The sequence below is a fragment of the Notamacropus eugenii genome, chromosome 6, assembly GCF_028372415.1.
Source record: "Notamacropus eugenii isolate mMacEug1 chromosome 6, mMacEug1.pri_v2, whole genome shotgun sequence".
Taxonomy (NCBI): Eukaryota; Metazoa; Chordata; class Mammalia; order Diprotodontia; family Macropodidae; genus Notamacropus; species Notamacropus eugenii.
In genome coordinates, this window is record NC_092877.1 from 102,573,049 (window position 1) to 102,592,907 (window position 19,859).

Sequence of the window (19,859 nt, forward strand, 5' to 3'; positions counted from 1 at the left end):
TCATATCTTTAAAAAAAATGAAATTAAAGGGTGAGAGAGAAATATATTGGCAGGAGAAAGGGAGAAATGGAATGGGGCAAATTATCTCTCATAAAAGAGGCAAGTAAAAGACTTTTTAGAGGAGAGAAAAAGAGGGGAGGTGAGAGAAAAACATGAAGTTTACTCTCATCACATTCCACTAAAGGAAGGAATAAAATGCACACTCATTTTGGTATGAAAACCTATCTTACAATACAGGAAAGTGGGGGAGAAGGGGATAAGCAGGCTGAGAGGGATGATGGAAGGGAGGGCAGTGGGAAGATGGAGCAATTTGAGGTCAACACTCATGGGGAGGGACAGGATCCAAACAGAGAATAGAAGCAATGGGGGGCAGGATAGGATGGAAGGAAATATAGTTAGTCTTACACAACATGACTTTTATGGAAGTCATTTGCAAAACTACACAGATATGGCCTATATTGAATTGCTTGCCTTCCAAAGGGAATGGGTGGGGAGGGAGGGATGAAGAGAAGTTGGAACTCAAAGTTTTAGGAACAACTGTCGAGTTCTGGTCTTGCTACAAGGAAATAAGAAATACAGGTAAAGGGGTATAGAAAGTTATCTGGCCCTACAGGACAAAAGAGAAGATGGGGACAAGGGAAGGGAGGGACAATAGAAGAGAGGGCAGATTGGTGATAGGGGCAATTAGAACGCTCGGTGTTTTGGGGTGGGGGGAGGGGAACAAATGGGGAGAAAATTTGGAAACCAAAATTTTGTGAAAAAGAATGTTAAAAATTAAATAAATAAATTTTTAAAAAAATTAAAAAAAGAGAAGAGAAAATGGCAAGAATATGAGAGGAACATTTCAACACAGTCATCTATCAATCCATTTTCATTTTTCTCAGTTGAGTGCCTGGGTTGGGTTTTTTGTGGGTTTTCTTAATATTAACTCTACATGGGTACATAAATTAAAAGATTCCAAATAGATTACCTTAGTAGAATAATGTTACATTTTTCACTTTGAACTTTTTCTCCCAACTACCAATAAAATGAACCCATTCTATTCTGTACCTTTCATCTATGTACCTATGAATCATAAGTATACAGCTGTACCTTATTTTATTACTCATCCTAAGTAATTCACACCCCACTGTAATCCTTGTAATCAGCATTTATTCTCTCATCATGTGAGGAGATCTATCCATAACTGAACAGACATACTGGTGGCATTTTTGCCTTGAGACATACATGTCTTTCTCCTTAAATTCCTTCCGGAACTATACTGATTTGTTTTTTATGTTCCTTTAAGCTCTTCACTCATAGGTCTCTGCTCAAATTCAATAGTTGAAAATCTAGAATTCTACCAAGGATAAAATAGGAGATGATTCCTCCCTGTACAAAAGGTTTTACAATCAAATGCTTTTTTCTTTAAAGATTCCCATATTTAAAAATATGATTCCACTCAAAAAAGTTCAATTTAAATAAAACTTTTCTGGAACAAATATTCTGCATAAAGCAATACATGCCTGTAGTTTATAAGTGAAAAGCAACTGTTTTCACTTGGATTATTTAGAAGCAAACTGTTCTATATGGCCCTGTCTCTTTGCTATTTTAGTATTAAGACCAGGTGTAACAGGGTGGGAAAGTCCACTAGTATTTTTGTTTTCAGTCTGTCATTTACCCTGTGAATTACCACAGTCACCTACCCTTTCACTGTAGTACCACACAGCTGTTGATAAATAAATATTTTTATAGTTTTTCCATTAATAAACCATAAGACTAATGATTTCTTTCTCAGTAAGTTTGCATAACAACAGACATGATGTAACAACCCAGTGAATACCAGAGAATTGTAACAACAATAGTTCACATTTACATAAAGCTTTGAGAGTTACAAAATTCTTTCCTCATGGGGCAGACAATGAAAATTTTTTTATCTATATTTAAAAAAAAATTAGGTTCAGTCAGGTGGTTCCTTACCAATGATCTCACAGCTATAAGTTTTGAAGCCAAGATACAAGGATCATCCTGATTCCATGTCTAGCCTTTTTTCCCTATACCAACCTTATTTCTTAGAAAGAACAAAGGTCAAGCCAGGGATGCAGATGGATTTTAGGACAAAGGTGTGTCCCACAGGCCCCCAATGAATTAGAGCTTGATTGAATCTACCCAAGACCTCTTCCAATACTAGTTGAATATCAAACAAGAAAGAAAGATGTTAGAAAGGATCTGCCCAAGGTCTCACCAGAACAGAAAAGAAGGGGGATGGGGACCAATATTGCCAGAAATAATACATCCTTAGAGAAACTATCTTAATAATAAATAATGGGATTTTCTCCAAAGATGACAGCTGTTACATGAGGTGAATATATAGCTTCACTTCGAAAGGGCGAGGAACAAGGGAGATGAGAGTCAAAGGGACAGTATCTTAACAGTACAAAATGAAATGGGTGACAGAGTATAGGAGTTTGTCTGGAATGTAGTGTATATGAAGGGACACAGTACAAAACAGAGATTTATTAACTTGTTGATAAGAAATGAAGAGCCAAGGAAGATTTTTAAATATAGGTGTGACCTGATCAGAATTATACATTATGAAGATTATTTGAGCAGTAGTATTAAGGACAGACTGAAAAAGTGATAACCAAGAAGTCCAGTTAGGAAGGTATTACAGTAATCCAGGAAAATGATGTAGAAATGCAGGGTCACATATTGACTTAGAAAACTACAAATTAACATTATCTGTGCTGCATTGCATTTGTATTTATTTTGTTAAACATTTTCCAATTACATTTTAATCTGATGTGAGTCTCATTTTTCTGGTGACCTGCACCTCTGATCTAGGTAATAAAAGATGAAGGAAGGCTTGAATAAAGGAAATTTTGGTAGAAATCCAGAGGAGGACACATATGTGAGAGTTACTGGAAATACAGAATTGAAAGGATATGTTAACTCATTTGAGGTGTGGAGTAAGGAGAGAGAAGGCTCAAAGATAATTACAGCAGGAGCCTAGGTGATGGGAAGGATGGTGGCACCATCAACAGGTATAGATATAATCATAGATATAGATATATCAACAGATATAACAAAATTACTTAACAATTCTTAATTTATATGTAACATAAGCTACAACATGAAATTATATAAGTAATAATTATACTAGTCAATACATAAAATTAATTTTAATGGAAACAGAAGATGACAAAATAAAATAGACTTCAAATTTGGCAAGTCAAAAGGAAAGATTAACAATAAAGAAATCACAGATCTGACCTGCTTGTTTAATATTTTGGAATTAACAGACATGTAGAGATAAACAAATGAAAGAAGTAGAAAATATACATTCTTTACAAGTACACATAAAATAGTTTCAAAAATTGACTATTAGTTCATAAACTATCCCTTGGCAAATGCTGAATTTATTTTAAAACTTGCCAAGTATGTGATGGACAACTAAATTATATGCAAACTTCCTTCACGAAAATGGAAGTAAAAATATTACACAAAATGCTGGCTAACACAATACAAACCATTAAAAATTCTTCCTCATGACCAAACAGTGTGCAAGACTGATTCAACAACAGCAGAAAAACTATGAACAATCCAACATATAAATAAAAGTACTCAAAAAACCCTCATGGTTATAACAATGGAAGCAGAAAAGCCTTTGACAAAACGGCAGTCTGCCTTTGTATTCCTTTCCCTATTGCCGTCCGTGCTTGCTACAGAGCAACTACTTAATATGCTCTTCTTAAATGAATGAATCCATGTGGTTTTTTTTAAACTAAGAATAACAGGCCTAGCAATATGAAAATATGTAATAACTGTAAATTACATGTGTCTGAAATAAAGCAACATCTTTATGACTGGGGGACATTAACTATGTATGGATAAGTTGGGGTAATTTAATTTAAAAAGTCACAGTGCTCTAAAAATTAATTTACATATTGAATGCGACATGATTGTGGAGTCCTGGCTGTGGAGAGAGGAAGTCCTAGATCCAAATCCTGCTTCTGACACTAACTAGCTGTGCAACCACAGATTAATCTCTCTGACACTCAGTTTTCTCATCTATAGAATAAGGATAATAAAACTGCTATAATCTATCTCACAGAGTGTGGGTGAAAAATTGTTTGCATTCTCTAATGTGCTATTAAGTGTAGTAATTATTATCAAAGCTTTGTGAGACTGAATAACACTGAACACTCAGGGACAGTTTATTATGATAAACATCTTCATCAGAATGGCTTAAAGCTGCCTCAGAATCTGGAAGAAAAGCAAGGTTGGAACATTATTGGTGGGAGATAGAAGAGAATGCAGAAAGACTGTGTTCGTGAATTGTCTGGTTAGTCCATAATCTGTTTAGGAAAAGACATGTAATTTCCATTCAATGGAACCAAGTTATCTCCCATCTTTGATGCTTTCTTAGGATTCTGGGTGTCAGAGACAGACTAAAAAGTAAAAGCTTAAAACTACAGGGAGTAATCTCTTTACCAAAGAGGAGCGGAAGTCTGAGTTTGAGAGGGATTAAAGACATGGAGGTTCAAAAGAGCAAACCTATTGTCCCTCAAAAAATCAGAAGGAATATTTTGCATATGGACATTGGTTAGAAATGTTAACTACCAGGCAGGGAGGTCCTTATCATTTTTGTTTCTGAAACCATGAGGAAAGAGATTATGTACAACTCTAAGTTATCGAGAACTCGGGTACATATTTTCCAGCAAAGAGAAATTCACATCAAAGTAGCCTCAAGACTTCAGACACTATAAGAAAGGGGATCTGAAAAGATAGTCATGTTTCTTTATATAAATCAATTAATCAACAAACATTTATTAAGAGTCTACTATGTGTCAGGCACTGTGCTAAGCACTGGGGATACAAAAAGAGCCAAAAGACAGTCCCTGCCCCCAAGGAGTTTATAATATAATTGGGAAGGTGACATGCAAAAAACACACATATACACACACACATGCACATATGTACATACATATGTGTGCGTACATACATATACATGCATGTGTGTATTGTGTACATACACACCATACATATACATGCATGTGTGTGTATTGTGTATATATACACCCATATAATATACAGGATAAACAGAAAATAATTAACACAGCTAAGGCACTAGAATTAAGGAGGGTTGGGGAAGGTTTCCAGTAAAAAATGGGATAGTATACCTAATGTGTGTGGTCACAGCTATTCTATCCACTAGCTGTAGGTAGCTGTGCATTACTTACTCTAAGACTTACTTTCTCTTATACAATGAGAGAAATACTACTTGTGCTACCATTCCAGTAATATGTATACCACTAATACTTGTACTAGCATTCTTGTGAGGATCCAATAAGAACACATACACATACACACACACACACACACACAAACATACTTCAAAAATAACAGATAGATAAAGTTATTACATAGTCTTACAATAACCTTGAGAATATAAACGATGCTTATCACAAGAACTTATCACTTAGGCCATGAAAGATCACAGCAGAGGTCTACAACTACCTTTTTCATTTTCATCAAGAAACCACCGCTACTTCTTCCCCCTAGTCAGTTAGTCTGACTGGCTGTCCAGTGAGAGGCGTATTTTCAGAGTCAGGTATTAGGTTACATTGTTTTAGATCAGAGGCTCTTAAGATTTTTGGGTGTCATTGGCCCATATGGCAGTCTGGTGAAGCCTATGGACTCCTCAGAATAAAGTTTTTAAAGGCATAAAAGAAAATACATAGGATTTAAAAAAATTTACACTGAAGAATAATTATTTTCAAAAACAGTTCACAGAGTCCATGTTAAGAAGATCTAGAGAATCAAACAAGTCCTGGAAAATTTCAGCACAAAAGCAAAAACTAAGAAACTTTGGGGGAAATTTGTTGATTACAAATGTCCAGGGAAGTGGTGAACACATTTAACATCAGTAGATGAAGAACTTTTAAAGCACTGACTGATGAAACTATAATGATAAGTAGTCCGCTTGACTCAAAACCCTGCAATGCATAAAAGCAAAAACACACACTCACCTGAAATGGATATTTATTCTGACAGGGAATAACACCATCATCAATCTTCACTATTTCCACACATTTGATTTTTGAAATGTCAACAAATCCCTTTCTATATTTTTTCTGTTAAAAGAGAGAAAAAATGAGGCATTAGAGATTATAGGATATAAGGAAAAAACTTTTTAAAAATAGCATTTGTTTGGTGAAGCCAATTCTTTCCCCATAATTCTACAACCCTTTAATATTATAATACCCAATAAATGGTTAAAATAGTGTACATTTCTCCAAAAAGATGAATCCATTACTATAGCTTAGGTACTGAAAGAAAACTTGCTTCACTTAGGCCATAAAGTCAAAATAAAGTCCCCCATCTGTCTTCAGTTATACCCTAAAAGAAAGAGTTTAAAGACCAGAAATCAACAACTAAAACTCACATTTATGTGGAACTTTAAGGTTTACAAAGAATTTGCCCCACAACTCCATAAAGCAAGTAGGTAGAATGAGCATTATCCCTGTTATGCAAATGAGAAAACTGACGGTCAGAGAATTCAAGGGGCTATTCAGCTTTTAAGAGTCAGTACTGGGACCAGTTCTCTTGCCTCCTGGGTAAAACCCAAAGGGGTCTTTTCACTACTGGACACTGAATAAACTTGAAAAAATCAAGCCAAACCTCCCCATGGCCATATACTGCAAACCCTACCCCCCCAGTCATGGGGGGTGCCTTCCTGTTCTAAAGGTCCCCCACTAGATATAATATAAAAGGCACTGGGAAGAAGTCAAGGACAAATGTAAGAGTGCTCTGTTCCACTTTCCCCTAAAAGTGACTTGCTTCAGATGTTTTCCTTGTAAATAATTAAGTCATAAGATCCTAGAAGTGGCAGGGACCTCTTAGAACCCTGATGCAATCTGAAACTCAGGAAGTTTCTGTCACTTGTCCAAGGGCACCCAGCTAGTCAGCACAGTCAGCACTAGACCTCAGGTCACCTGACTCCCAATACAAAGTTCCAACCACACAGACCGAGCTATTTTTAGCATCTTTTTTCCTCTCCTTCAAGAAACACATGCATACACACACACATATACACATATGAAACAACAAAGCAATCCCTCTTGGTCACGTATGGTAATTCAGGGTAAGACAGTGGGGCCAAAAGACATTTGTGAATCATTTTAAAAGGCCATTTCGAGCAATAGTTTCAACTTCCTGCCCACCAACACCTACTTTCAAAATCCAAGTGAACTAGTTTAAAGTTTCATTTCCTCCATTACTTTGCTTGCTCTCTGGAGAAATGTATCCTAAAGATCAATGAAATCAAGAGGAAATTAAAAAAAAAAAAACAACCCAGTCAAACATAAGCCAATAAACTTTAAGAATAAAATAAACTGAGATCTTCGGTGTCCTGATATTACTTAAGTTTCTTGAACTATTGCTTTCTAAGTCTCAAACTGGTGTGGAAATTAAGTATGAGTATATGGCAATTGGAAACTGACCAACACCATGAAAAATGAACTCCTCTATAAACAAAATCCCATCCATTAGGATGTTGGGCATGTAGAGGAAACTTTCAGTCAAGGCTCATCAATTTAAAAAAAGTCTGACCAACGTTTCTGACAGCAGCACCACCATCATGACTAGCACTTATATCATACCTACAATGTACTATGTTAAGTGCTTTAAAAATATGATCTCATTTTACCCTCACAACAACTCTGGGAGACAAGTGCTTTTTATGAAGATGAAGAAACTAAGGCAGAATGAGATTTAGTGACTTGTCCAGGGTGACCCAGCTAATCAGTTTCCGAGGTCAAATTTGACCTGAAGTTTTCCTGATTCTGTGTTCAGCATTCTATCCACCGTGCTATCTAGCTGCCTCCATGGGAAATAAGAAACAACATTTTCACTGGCAACACAAATTACAGAACCTACCATTGAAATCAGCACTAAAATTCTCTAGACAGAGACTCAACATTCATTTAATAAAAATTTATTAAGTATTTATTATATGCTATGCGCTGTGCTAAGTGCAAGGGATACTAAGAAAAGCAAAAAATAATTCTTGCCTTTGAGGAATGATGATGATGATGATGATGATGACAATAAACATTCATGTCAACAAAACCATGGAAAATTAGACTGTTATTATTTTCACTTTACATGAGGAAACAAAGGCAGACAGATGTTAAGAGACTTGTCCAGGGTCACACTGATAGTGAGTATCTGAGGTCACATTTGAACTCGGGTCTTTCTCACAGTAGTTCCATCACACTACTACATCACTAAGTAGAGAAAACACATGTAGACAACCATGCACATATAAGATATATACAGATGGATATAATCCCAAGAGGGAAGGCATTAGCATTAAGAGGGACTGGTCAAAGCTTCTTGTAGAAGATGGGATTTTAGCTGAGACTTGAAGAAAGTCAGGAAAGCCTGTCAAGAGGCAAAGATGAAAGGGAGAACATTCTAGTCACACAGGGACAGCCATTAAAAAGATATGGGATCAGGAGATGGAGTCCCTTGTACAAAGAACAGTAAGGAGGCCAGGGTTACTGGCTCACAGGGTATGTGGAAAGAAGTAAATTGTAAGAAGATTAGGAAGGTTATAAAGGTCTTTAAGAGTTAACCAGAGGAAGAAATGGTTAGACCACCTGAAGGATGCCATAACCTCTCTACACTTCAGTTTCCCTATCTGAAAGAAAGAGATTCTTTCTCCACTTGCCAAAAGGGGATGTTATCCTTAAGTTCTACTTTAATGGAGATGGAAGAAGGCTGGACCAGGGGAGATGGCATCCTAGCATTCAAAAGAGTAAATACAAGTACTAAAGGTACTTCCTCTCTCATAACTTTCCTCAAAGTTTCCAGAAGTACCACTTTAAAAAAAGAAAGAAGTCAACAAATATACGTTAAGCAGATACTTTGTGAGACTGGATTAGGATGCAATGAAAAGGATAACCGAAAACTGTATAGAATTGACAAGTATTATCCTTTGAAAAAGAAGTTTAATCCATCTGTAACTTCACTCAAGCCTCATTTCTTTACTTTCATCAAACACTGCTGACACGTTCATCCTTCTCAGAACCTCATTTCCAGTTTCCCAAGTCTAGTTGCTTCAAGTGAGTGACAGAATGCTCTCTCAGTCAACAAACAGTTCTCTCAGGAGATACCCCTGCTGTTTTCTTCCAAGGTTCCAGATGGCCTCCTGTGAAGACTTGCTAACCGCCACAAACATCTAAGGTATCACAATTCTGAGAACAACACACAAGTAGAAGGGGCCTCAGAGTCTAACTCATAGATGAAAAAGATTTCCCCACACAGAATGCCAGCGAGACGGTCCTCCAGGCTTTATGTGAAGACTTTCAGTGTTAGGGAACCCAGTGCTCCCAAGGTCCATCCATTCAGTTTGGGAAAGCTCTAACTGTTAGCCCAATAGCAACCCAGAGTTATTCATAAAAGGCAACTACACACTCACCCGCACAGCTAATTATAAACACAAACTTTTCTTTTCTTTTTTTTTAGCCTGAGAATTTATTTTGTACATATGTGGATTTTAAAATTTTTTCTTTAAAAAAGAAAAATAAAATAATATTTATGAAATATATAAAATAAAAAGATATTCAAGAGTGTGTTAATCTAATATAGTTAGCAATGAGATTTCAAGACACTTGTTAAAAGAAACCGCCTTTTTCTAGATGCTATAGAAAACCCACATTGTTTTCAGAGTGAGTAATAGTACATTTGCCACTTCAAAAAGCAAACCGAGGGTGGTATAATCAAACAGAATACCCTACTTATAAATAGCCTGCTTGATTTGCTTGATGTAGATACATCCTAAAGGAAATAAAAGGACCAGTCATGGTAGGTACATGAAAGGCAGTTGAATCCAAGATTTCCATGCTTGACAACAGCAAGCATAACCTAGTAACAAGAAGGAACAATTAACATTCCTGAACCTTAAACCCACAGCACTGATATTGATAATCTTTTCTTTAAGTTTAGTAATAATCTGAAAATGTCTATATTGCTCAAATAACGGTAACAGTTATTAATAAAGACCCTAAGGACACATAAATGATCCCATCCAATTTTCCTTTCTATGCTTTAATCTCATCGTGGATTATTTAAATATGAAATCCTGGAATCTCAGAGTTAGTAGGGGCCTGAGACCAATCAGTTCAAGCTGATAGAAGAATACAAGTGTTGATATTCCCAACAAACAGTCATTTAGCCTTTCCTCAAAGACCTACCCCCACCAGCAGACCATTTCACTTTTAGATAATTCTAGTTGCCAGGAAGCTTTCCCTTCCATCACACCTAGATCTGCCTCTCTGTGACTTTGACCCACTGTTCCCAGCTCTGTTCTCTGGTGCTGAACAGAACAAGCCTAATTCACAAGACAACCTTTCAAATACTGGAGAACTATCTTATCTCTCCTCCCCCTCATGTTCAACATTAGCACTTCCTTCAAAAAATCCACCTATGACATGATTTTGCTGGCTTTCACCATCATTGTTTCTCTCCTCAGGATGCTTTCCCACCCCTCTGTCTACAAAGGGATGAAAACAATCTGTCATTAAAAACCTACTATGTGACAAGTATCATGCAATGCACTTTATAAAGAATATCGCAGAATATCGCATATGATCCTCACAACAACCCTTGGAGGTAAGTGCTATTGTCCTCATTTTACACATAATAAAACTGAGGCACACAGCAGTGAAGCAAGTTAGCCACAGTCAGGAAGTGTCTAAGGCTAGAGTGGAACTCAAGTCTTTCAAACTGCAGGTTCAGCATTCTATCCACTGTGCCACCTGGCTGCCTCATCAGGAGCTGAGCACAATATTTCACCACCTCCTTCCAGACACAATGCCTCTCTTAACAGATTAAGAATGAATTAGTTAGGGTGGTCTCAGGTCCCCTCTTCTTTCCAGGACAGTGAGTCAATTCCCTCTTATACTTCTAAGTGCACCTGTATAAACCACCTCATATCCTTGTGGGTGACTGACTCCTTCTCTTCTCCCCTTCCCTGCAGGCCTTAGACTTTATGTATTCCCTACTACCCTCCCATCTTCCCATATCTACCTTTGGGCTGTACTTGATCTTTGCCATCAGGGTTGTGATTGAATTTCTTGTTCCAAAGACCCTAATTCTCAGAGCAAGGGTTTTAGTGCCACTATCTGTCTGTCCATCTTACAAGAGCCCTGGATAGTAGTAGCGGGAGGGCGCAGTAATTATGACTATCTGAACATGATGGTGCCTTCAAACCTATATGCTAAATTAAAGTTTTTAATTGAAATTATATTCTAGAGGGAAAATAAATGATTGAATTTGGTTTATTTTGGTTGCCATACCATGCTGTTGATTCATACGGTTAGTACACAAGCATTTCTAAATGCTTACCATGTGCCAGATTCTATGCCAAGCACTGAGAATACAAATACAAGGAGACAGCATCTTCCCACAAGGAGATTACATTTTAATGAGAGGAAAAAAGGCATAAAAGGAAACTGAAAAAGAAGACTAGGGAATGGGGAAATAAAGAAATGGCATGACAGCATAACAGAGAGTTCAAAGTATAGCTTACAGAGGAATGAGACATGGCTAGTCAGGATAGCCTCCTTAAATGTAGGTTCTAGGTGAAGCCATCAGAGGGAGAAGCTGCAGGGGCAGAAGGGGCTTCTAATGTGTAGATTCCAGAGCTGGAATAAGCTTCAGGAGGAAGCCAGGGCATGGTACATAAAAAATCCAGCATGCAGCCCAGAAGGATGAGAGCTTGTTAGATGGCTGTCCTCTCTACAGTCTGATCTTCCCTCTTTTAAAAAAAATTTTCTTTCTCTCTATGCTGTATCCCAAATTTGGGAGACACACCTCTGTCCTGATTATAAATTGTAAATTTATAAAAAGTCTTTTCAGATTCTAAAGGCCAAATTTTAAAGCTGGCAAGCATCCATAACGAGTAAATAAATTCTTTTGGCAAAGTAAGCCTGATTAGCATTAAAAATGCAGACAAAATGTCAACTATAGGACATCTCATACAAAATTTCTCCTCAGAATTTAGGTCCACTCTTATACAAATCAGATTTTGGCCATTAAAAGAAAAAATGCAAAATGCATTCTTGTCACTGAGTTGGGTATGGTTTTGCCTCACTGCATCATTTCATGATATCATAGATTTAGAGTTAAAAGAGATTTTGTAGGCCACCTAGTCCAACCCTTTCTTTTTCCAGGTAAGGAAATCAAGGCCCATAGAGGTTAAATAACTTGCCCAGGTAATGCATCTCTGACACCAAAACTGAACTCTACTTTAATGACATAAATTTACCACTTTTAAAACACCCACTGTACTATGACATATACTAAGTAAATTTTACCGACATGCAGGCTTTGTCTAAGGTTAACACTTTACTTCAGATTAATCAAAAGTGAAAATTGTTGCTTCTTGAAAGTCCCCAAAATGTACTGTCTCCTTCACTTTGGTGATGTTTACTGAAAATAGCTGGGATGTCTGTTATTCCTACCAACATACAGAGCATCAGCTTAAAAAAAAAAAAAGAGTCTCCTTTGCCCTTCATAACCTTCCTCTGAATTGCAGATTGTGCCTTCATATCATTCTGTACATCTTTTCCCATGAAAATTCACAGCAATCTGGACACTTGCTTCTTTGTTGTAGAGTACAAGAAGCAGCCCTATTCAAGACTGGGTCAAGCTCTGTGCTCAGATCACTTTATTTGGAAAAAGCTACACTGACGTGTTCATGTACTAAGAGTCAATATATTTTGCTACTTGAACTTCTGTAACATGTAAAGGAACTAAAAAGGTCCTTTTCAATAGGGACGATTTATTCAGTGCAGGTCACAGAGGGAGTAAAAACAATATGGGTCAAACAGTCATTGACTGACTTGGGACTCTATTGTACGAGTGCATTAAACACTTTCATAAAATATGGTAGTCAAAAAAACCTAGTTATTTTCAAGTCTTTGAGAATTGCTTCCTAAATGAATCATCTCACCTTTGTAACTAAATAATATTTCCCTCCTGAGTAATTCCCAATTTCTATTTTTTAAAAAGCAGTCTCATGTATGGGAATAGTTGTTTGATTTTCAGATCCCAAATGCAATCCAACAAGCATGTGAAAGACACTGTGATATGTGTATGTGTGTGTGTGTGTGTATAATATACAAAATAGGAAAAAAACACTTTGCCCTCAGAATGTTTCCAGCCTTGCAGGGGACACAAGATATACACAGCCATCTACAATATAAATTTTAACATGGAGTGCGGTAAGATATTCCAGGGTGAATCAATCAATCAGTAAGTACTTATTAAGTGCGTTAGGCACTGAAGAGATCATTATGCTTGAGGAATTTTATGACTTCTTCTGCTTACAGGCCTAATATCATATACACACAAAGATGCTTACCATCTATTCGGGATATTGTAGAAAGACAAACAACTAATTAATGAGTAGAAAGAGAATGCTAGAAGAAGGAGGAAGTAGAAGAGGAAGGAAAGGAGAGATGTGGGAAAAAAAAGTTTACGTTTAAAACAGCAGTGAAGTTAAATTATAAGGAAGTTGCCTCTTGTGGGAAGGAAGACAATGTGGTCAAACATCTAGAAAACTACCCTGAAAGACATATCTCCGTTTCCCAAGAGGAACTTGTCATATTACTTCAAAGCAAACACCTAATCTTCTGTCACTTCTTGCTCTTTGGTTTCTTCATTTGTAAATATGTAGAAGAATGAAAACATCATGAGTCATATGTAGCCCTACTTTAAAGATGGGGGAGAGGGGATATGAGAATTAGTACCATGGTGTTCCAAGAACTCTGTATAAGAACTCCATATCTCACAAGGTTGGTGTAAGGAAAAAAATGAGATAATATCTGCAAAGACTTTAGCATAGTTCCAGGCACATAGTAGGTACTTAGGAAATATGTGCTCCCTTCTGTTTCCATTTCCATTACAACAGAGCTGATAGGAAACATCAGAGTACCTTCATTTATAAGCTGATGTTAAATGAATGGTGGTTTAACTAGAGCTAAGTTTTGAATACCAAAAAGTTCACAAATTATCTTTCACTCAGGGACTCCAAGATAGACTGATATATAAGCTTCTTCAAGAAGCATGAGCTGTATAGGAAATATTACTTCACCAGGCAGAAAAAAATGTCCTTTTTATTTTCACAGTAATTTTATAAAAAAAAAAAATTCAAATCATCGCCACACATCTGTACTCAACACAGTAAGAAGATAAGAGGAACTCGTGCTGCTGGGCTCTTGCACATCAAACAGAAATGTCTTCCCCCAAATTCCAGAGAATCTATGCCTTCAGATAACAAAGTGGTTGAAAAAAATTGAGAATACAGGGGAATTTAAAATACTGCTGATCAAGCTGACTTACTTGATACAGTAAAGTCAAGGGATATTGGCAGCATGCTGTATTCCCAGAACAAAGGAAAAGTTAATCACAAAATGTCTGTTATAATTCAGAAAATATCAGTTGAGTCAGTGTTCATATGTCATGAGCGGTGGTTCCATATGATGCAAAAACTGTTTTATCAAAATAACTGGAACATTGACCCAATAATTCCAGTGTTCAAAATACATCTTGAAAGTGGTAGGGGTATTTAAAGGGCAGGGAGTACACCTACTCAAATATTTTTGAGGATTACTTGTAATTATGAAATGTTTGTAATTACAAAATTATATTTTTGTATATATTTATACAAGACATAATTGTATGATGCATGATTGTAAAATCATTTACAATTTGAGAATTATTTGTAATTGTAAAAATAGAAAGCAACTGATGTGGCCAGCAAAGAGAAACAAATGTGGTACATAAAGTAATGGAATTCAAAAATGCAATAAGATGGACACATATGAAATATAAGAAAGAATATGAAGAATATGAAAGATATTTATGAAAGAATTCAAAGAGATTTATGATCTAGATGGACATATGAAAGGTGAAAAAGGAGCCCAGTCCCCCTAGATATTCTCCAACAATGATATGTACAAAAAGAACCAGACCAAATAAAAATCAAGAAACACAAAGAGAAGAGTTGATAAAAGCCCCTTCATCCAGTCCAAAAATGAAGAAGCCACACAAAGGATTTGAAGCCACAAGTCATAGGACCTGGAAGTTGAGGCCCACCAAAGAATCTAGTACAAGCTCAGGTGAAGAAGTAAGAAGGCAGTGGTTGTATCCTAACTGGGGACACTCCAGGGGGATACAGAAAGAAATAGCATCCCAACCAGGCCCATACAAGTGCTCCAATTGAGGATGCCCTAGCAAGTTCAGGAGTCTGACCCCAAGGGTGGCAGAAGACTCCAGAGCCCTGATGGTTATACTAACCATTGTAACTACTCTGAGTTATTTAGGGGAAGTGAAAGCCAATGATGGAAATCCAGGAAATAAAGCACCAAGACCAAGCGTGGCAAGGGTTGGGAGGAAGAGCATGGATAGTTGGCTCAAGCACAAAATCACAAATCAAGAACAGGGAGCAGAAATGTGAGCAAATACAAGAAGATACTAAAAACTACAAAGAACTATTATAGGTCAAGAGAATACCAAAAAGAACCCAAAAGAAAAGAGAAATTCCACAACAACTATAAACAAAGTTTCAAGGAAAAAAATGGCTTTGGGCAGCTCAGTGGATAGAGCGCTGGCCCTAGGAAGGCCCTAGGAAAACTCAAGTTCAAATTTGACCTCAGACACTTACTAGCTATGTGATCCTGGGCAAGACACTTAACCCCAACTGCCTCCCAAAAAATGACTTGGTCACAAGGAAAAAAATAAGAAAAGAGATAAGAAATGAAACTACAAGTGACATTAGTACTCCAAAGGATAAAAATAAGTAGAAAAACCAATAGTTTAAAACCAAAGGTAAAAAAATTTTACCCAAGTAAAATTGTAATGAGTGAAATAGAACTCAATGACTTTTTAAGATAAGAAACATTAGAAAAAAGTTAAAAGATTAAAAAACAAGAAAATGCAAAGAATCTATACAAAAAATAACTGACCTAGTAAACAGGTCAAGGACAGAAAGTAAAAAAAATCATTGAAAACCATGACAAAAAAAACCTTGAGAAATTATAAAGGAAAACTGTCCAAATGTATTAGAACCAAAGGACAAAATGAAATAGAAAACACCCACCAGCTTTAACCTGAAAGAAACCGCAAAACTAAAATTTCCAGGAAGGTTACAACCAAAATCCAGACCTTTCAGGTCAAAAGAAAAATACTACAAGCAGCCAGAAAGAACTCAAGTACCAAGGAACTAGAGTTAGGATTATAGAAGACTCAGTAACCACTACTAAGGATAAAAAATTTAGATTGATATTCCAAGAGGCAAGAAATAAAGACTTACAATCAAGAATAATTTACCCTGTAAGACTAAGATTAACATAGGAATCAAAAGAAATCTCAAATACCTGTAAGCCGTTGACAAGGGCTAAATAAGGATTGTGTCCTTTCAGAATCTGACTGTCTTCAAGAGTCAGAGAGGGAATTTAAAAAAAAGAGACAAGTTGGTTTTGTCCTGCTTTAACAGTGTTAAGAAAGAAAGAAAATGGAAGGATAAAAAGAATGCCATAGGGAAAAAATGAAGAAGATGGTGGTACTTATTATGTTTTCTAATTGGAATATACAAGGAGAAGAGTATACAAACATGGAGGAAGAAGTAAAGAGAGTGGGCATCGTATGAACCTCAATCTCAACTGAATCAAACAAAGCAGGGTTGAACATGCATACAAGAAAAGAGTTTGGTGTTATAATGAATTATATGAATCTGGGAAATGTGATGATAGAGAATAGGAAAAGACGGATTTTAAAGGGAAGGTAGAGTTTAGAAAAAAACAGTAATAATCAAAATAAACTTTATGTTTTGAAGATGGATTATAAAAGAAAGATAAATAGGAAAGTATATGAATCAGTGATCCAAGTCTAGGCAAGAAGAGAAAATGGACAGTGGAGTAAAAGATTGAAGGGAGGAAAGGTGGCAAAGAGATGAAAAAGTATAAGAAGATACTATGGAGGGAAATAAGTAATGACTATAACCATGAAGGGGATAGACCATCCTATAAAATGCAAAAGGATAACAAAATGGGTTAGAATGCAGAATCCAACAGGTTATTTACCAAAACAAAAGCCCCACTTGAAACAAAGATTCAAATAAAGTTAAAATCAAGGTCTGGATTAGAAGTTATTATGCCTTAGGTGACAGGTACTATCTCAGGTAGTAGATCTCAGACGAGACAACAGTAAAAATAGATATGGCTAAAAAACATAAATGGGGCAACTATGTTATGCTTCAATAAATTACAATGAATGGCAGTATGAACCAAATGGCATAGCATCGAAGGGCTTAAAGGAAAAATTAACGAAGTTATATGGAGATATATAGGCAAAACTCTAATAAGTGAAAATGTCGATATATCTATTTCACCCACACAAAAAATCTAACAAAGAGATAATTAGAAATTTAGAAGGCAGATATAATAGATGTCAAGTGATTACAGAAAAAGAAAAGAAAGGAGTATATTTCTCAGGTCTTGATAGAAGCTTTATCAAAAGTGACCTTGTGCTAAGGCATAAAAGCCTTCAGAAAACTACAGAAAACCAGAAATATTAAACATATCCTTTATTGACCATGATGAAATACACATTACAATCAACAAAGGACCTTTGAAAAATCAGAGATTAAATAATTTAATCCTAAAGAATAATGGATAAAGAATGGATAATTTCATCAAATAAAATGACAACAATGAAGTAACATACCAAAATTTTGAGAATAATGCTAAAACTGTCCTTAAAGAAAATTTTATCGTTACTAAACACTTTCATCACCCAAATAAAGAAGAATCTATTAATGCACTGTGCATGCAACTAGAAAAAGCATAAATCAAAAAAAAATCTACAGTAAAAATCAAAGAAGATAGTATCAAAACTAAAAGCAGAAACGAAAAACAAGAGAAAGCTCACTGCGCTGACAAGCAAAACTAAAAGTTGTTTATTGGGGAAATTAACAGAATATCTAAACTGGTGGCAGACATGAATTTTTACAAGAAAGGAAAGAAAAATTACAAGAGCATCATAAACTATTTAGCCCAACTATACGTGAACAAAATTGATAGATGAAATGCATGAATACTTCTAAAAAATATAAAACACCCAAATTAGCATAACAAGAAACAGGAAATTTAAATAACCCAACTGGAAAAAAAAGAAAAAAATGGAGCAGGCCATTAATGAACTCCCAAAGAAATAAAAACCAGGACTAGATGACTTTACAAATAAATTCTATCAGTAAAAGACAATTCCAATAAAATATATAACTATTCATAAAAGAAAAATAGAGATTCTACAAATACTTTCTATGACATAGTCTTAATACCTAAACCAGAGAGAAAAAGCAGCGAATGAAAAGTACAGACCAATATCCCTAATGAATTTTAATATAAAACACTGAATAAAACATTAGCAAAGAGACTACACGAATCTATTTAGAAGGCTGGATTTATGCCAGAAATTCAGGACTATAAACTATAAACATAGTAAAACACAGTAACACCAAAAACAATAAACATTATAATAGATGTAGGAAAAGCTGTAGGCATAGTACAACACCAATTTCTGTTTAAAAAAAACAAACTGGGGCGGAGCCAAGATGGCGGAGAAAAAGGACGGACCTCCTCTAGCTCTCCCCTAAAGTTCTCTCCAGCTTTACAGCCCATAAAATACCTGTTAAAAAATGACTCCAAACAAATTCTAGAGCAGCATAAACCACAAAATGACAGAGTGAAAGAGATTTCCAGGTCAAGACAGACTGGAAGGCCAACAGGAAAGGTCTATCACACTGGGCTCAGAGTGGAGCACAGCCCAGCCTTGGTCACATGGCACAGCAGGGTCAGGACTGGAGCAGGCTTCAAGGTGCCAAATCATGGGTAGCAGCTGCAGTTCCCAGATATCTCATCCCACAACACCAAAAACAGCTTCAAAGGTCAGAAAGAAAGCTCTTTCACCTGGGTGAGAGGGGGGCATGTCTGGCCCAAGCCCTGGCCCCAGGGCAGTGGCAGTCACTGCAGCAGCAGCTTCTACTTTTGGAGCCCTGGGCCTAATGACCCTGGGAAATCGATGCAGCTGATCCTGATATCAACCCTGAGTGGCAGTCCTGGGGTCAGGAGGAACACTGGCATGGTGGAGCTAGTGGTGACAGTGGACAGGGAATCCTACTCACAGATCCAGGGCAAAAAAGAGTGCTTGTGGTTGCTCATAGACAAGAACACAGGCAAAGAGGGGTGCAAACTCCTCTCCCTTGATTGTGTCATGTTGGAGAAACTGAGAACTTACAGGTCCCTGGAGTATACCCTCCACTTGACAAAGGACTCAAAAGTCAAGTGACTGGCTAGGAAAATGGCCAAAAAGGGGGGAAAAATTAAGACTGTAGAAGATTACTTTTTTGGTGAAAAGTTATTTTCTTCCATCCTTTCAGATGAGGAAGAACAAAGCATACCATCAGAGGAAGACATCAAAGTCAAGGCTTCTGCATCCAAAATCTCCAAAAAAAAAATATGCAATGGTCTCAGGCCATGGAAGAGCTCAAAAAGGATTTTGAAAATCAAGTAAGAGAGTGGAGGAAAAACTGGGAAGAGAAATGAGAGTGATGCAAGAAAATCATGAAAAGTGAGTCAACAGCTTGGTAAGGGAGACCCAAAAAAAACGCTGAAGAAAATAATACCTTTAAAAATAGACTAACCCAAAAGGTAAAAGAGGTTCAAAATGCCAATGAGGAGAAGAACGCTTTAAAAAGCAGAACTGGTCAACTGAAAAAGGAGGTTCAAAAGCTCACTGAAGAAAAT

At 36.5% G+C, this 19,859-nt stretch overlaps 1 protein-coding gene across 5 annotated transcripts in view; it reads right to left on the reverse strand.

Annotated features, from left to right (window-relative positions):
• The window catches only part of TEC (tec protein tyrosine kinase), a 125,297-nt gene that overhangs the window by 44,315 nt on the left and 61,123 nt on the right, over positions 1 to 19,859 (reverse strand). For all 5 annotated transcript variants that reach the window (XM_072620704.1, XM_072620702.1, XM_072620700.1 and 2 more), the window contains one exon: positions 6,012 to 6,116. In XM_072620704.1, coding sequence (XP_072476805.1) covers positions 6,012 to 6,116 — 105 coding nt within the window. The remainder of the gene's footprint in view (positions 1 to 6,011; positions 6,117 to 19,859) is intronic.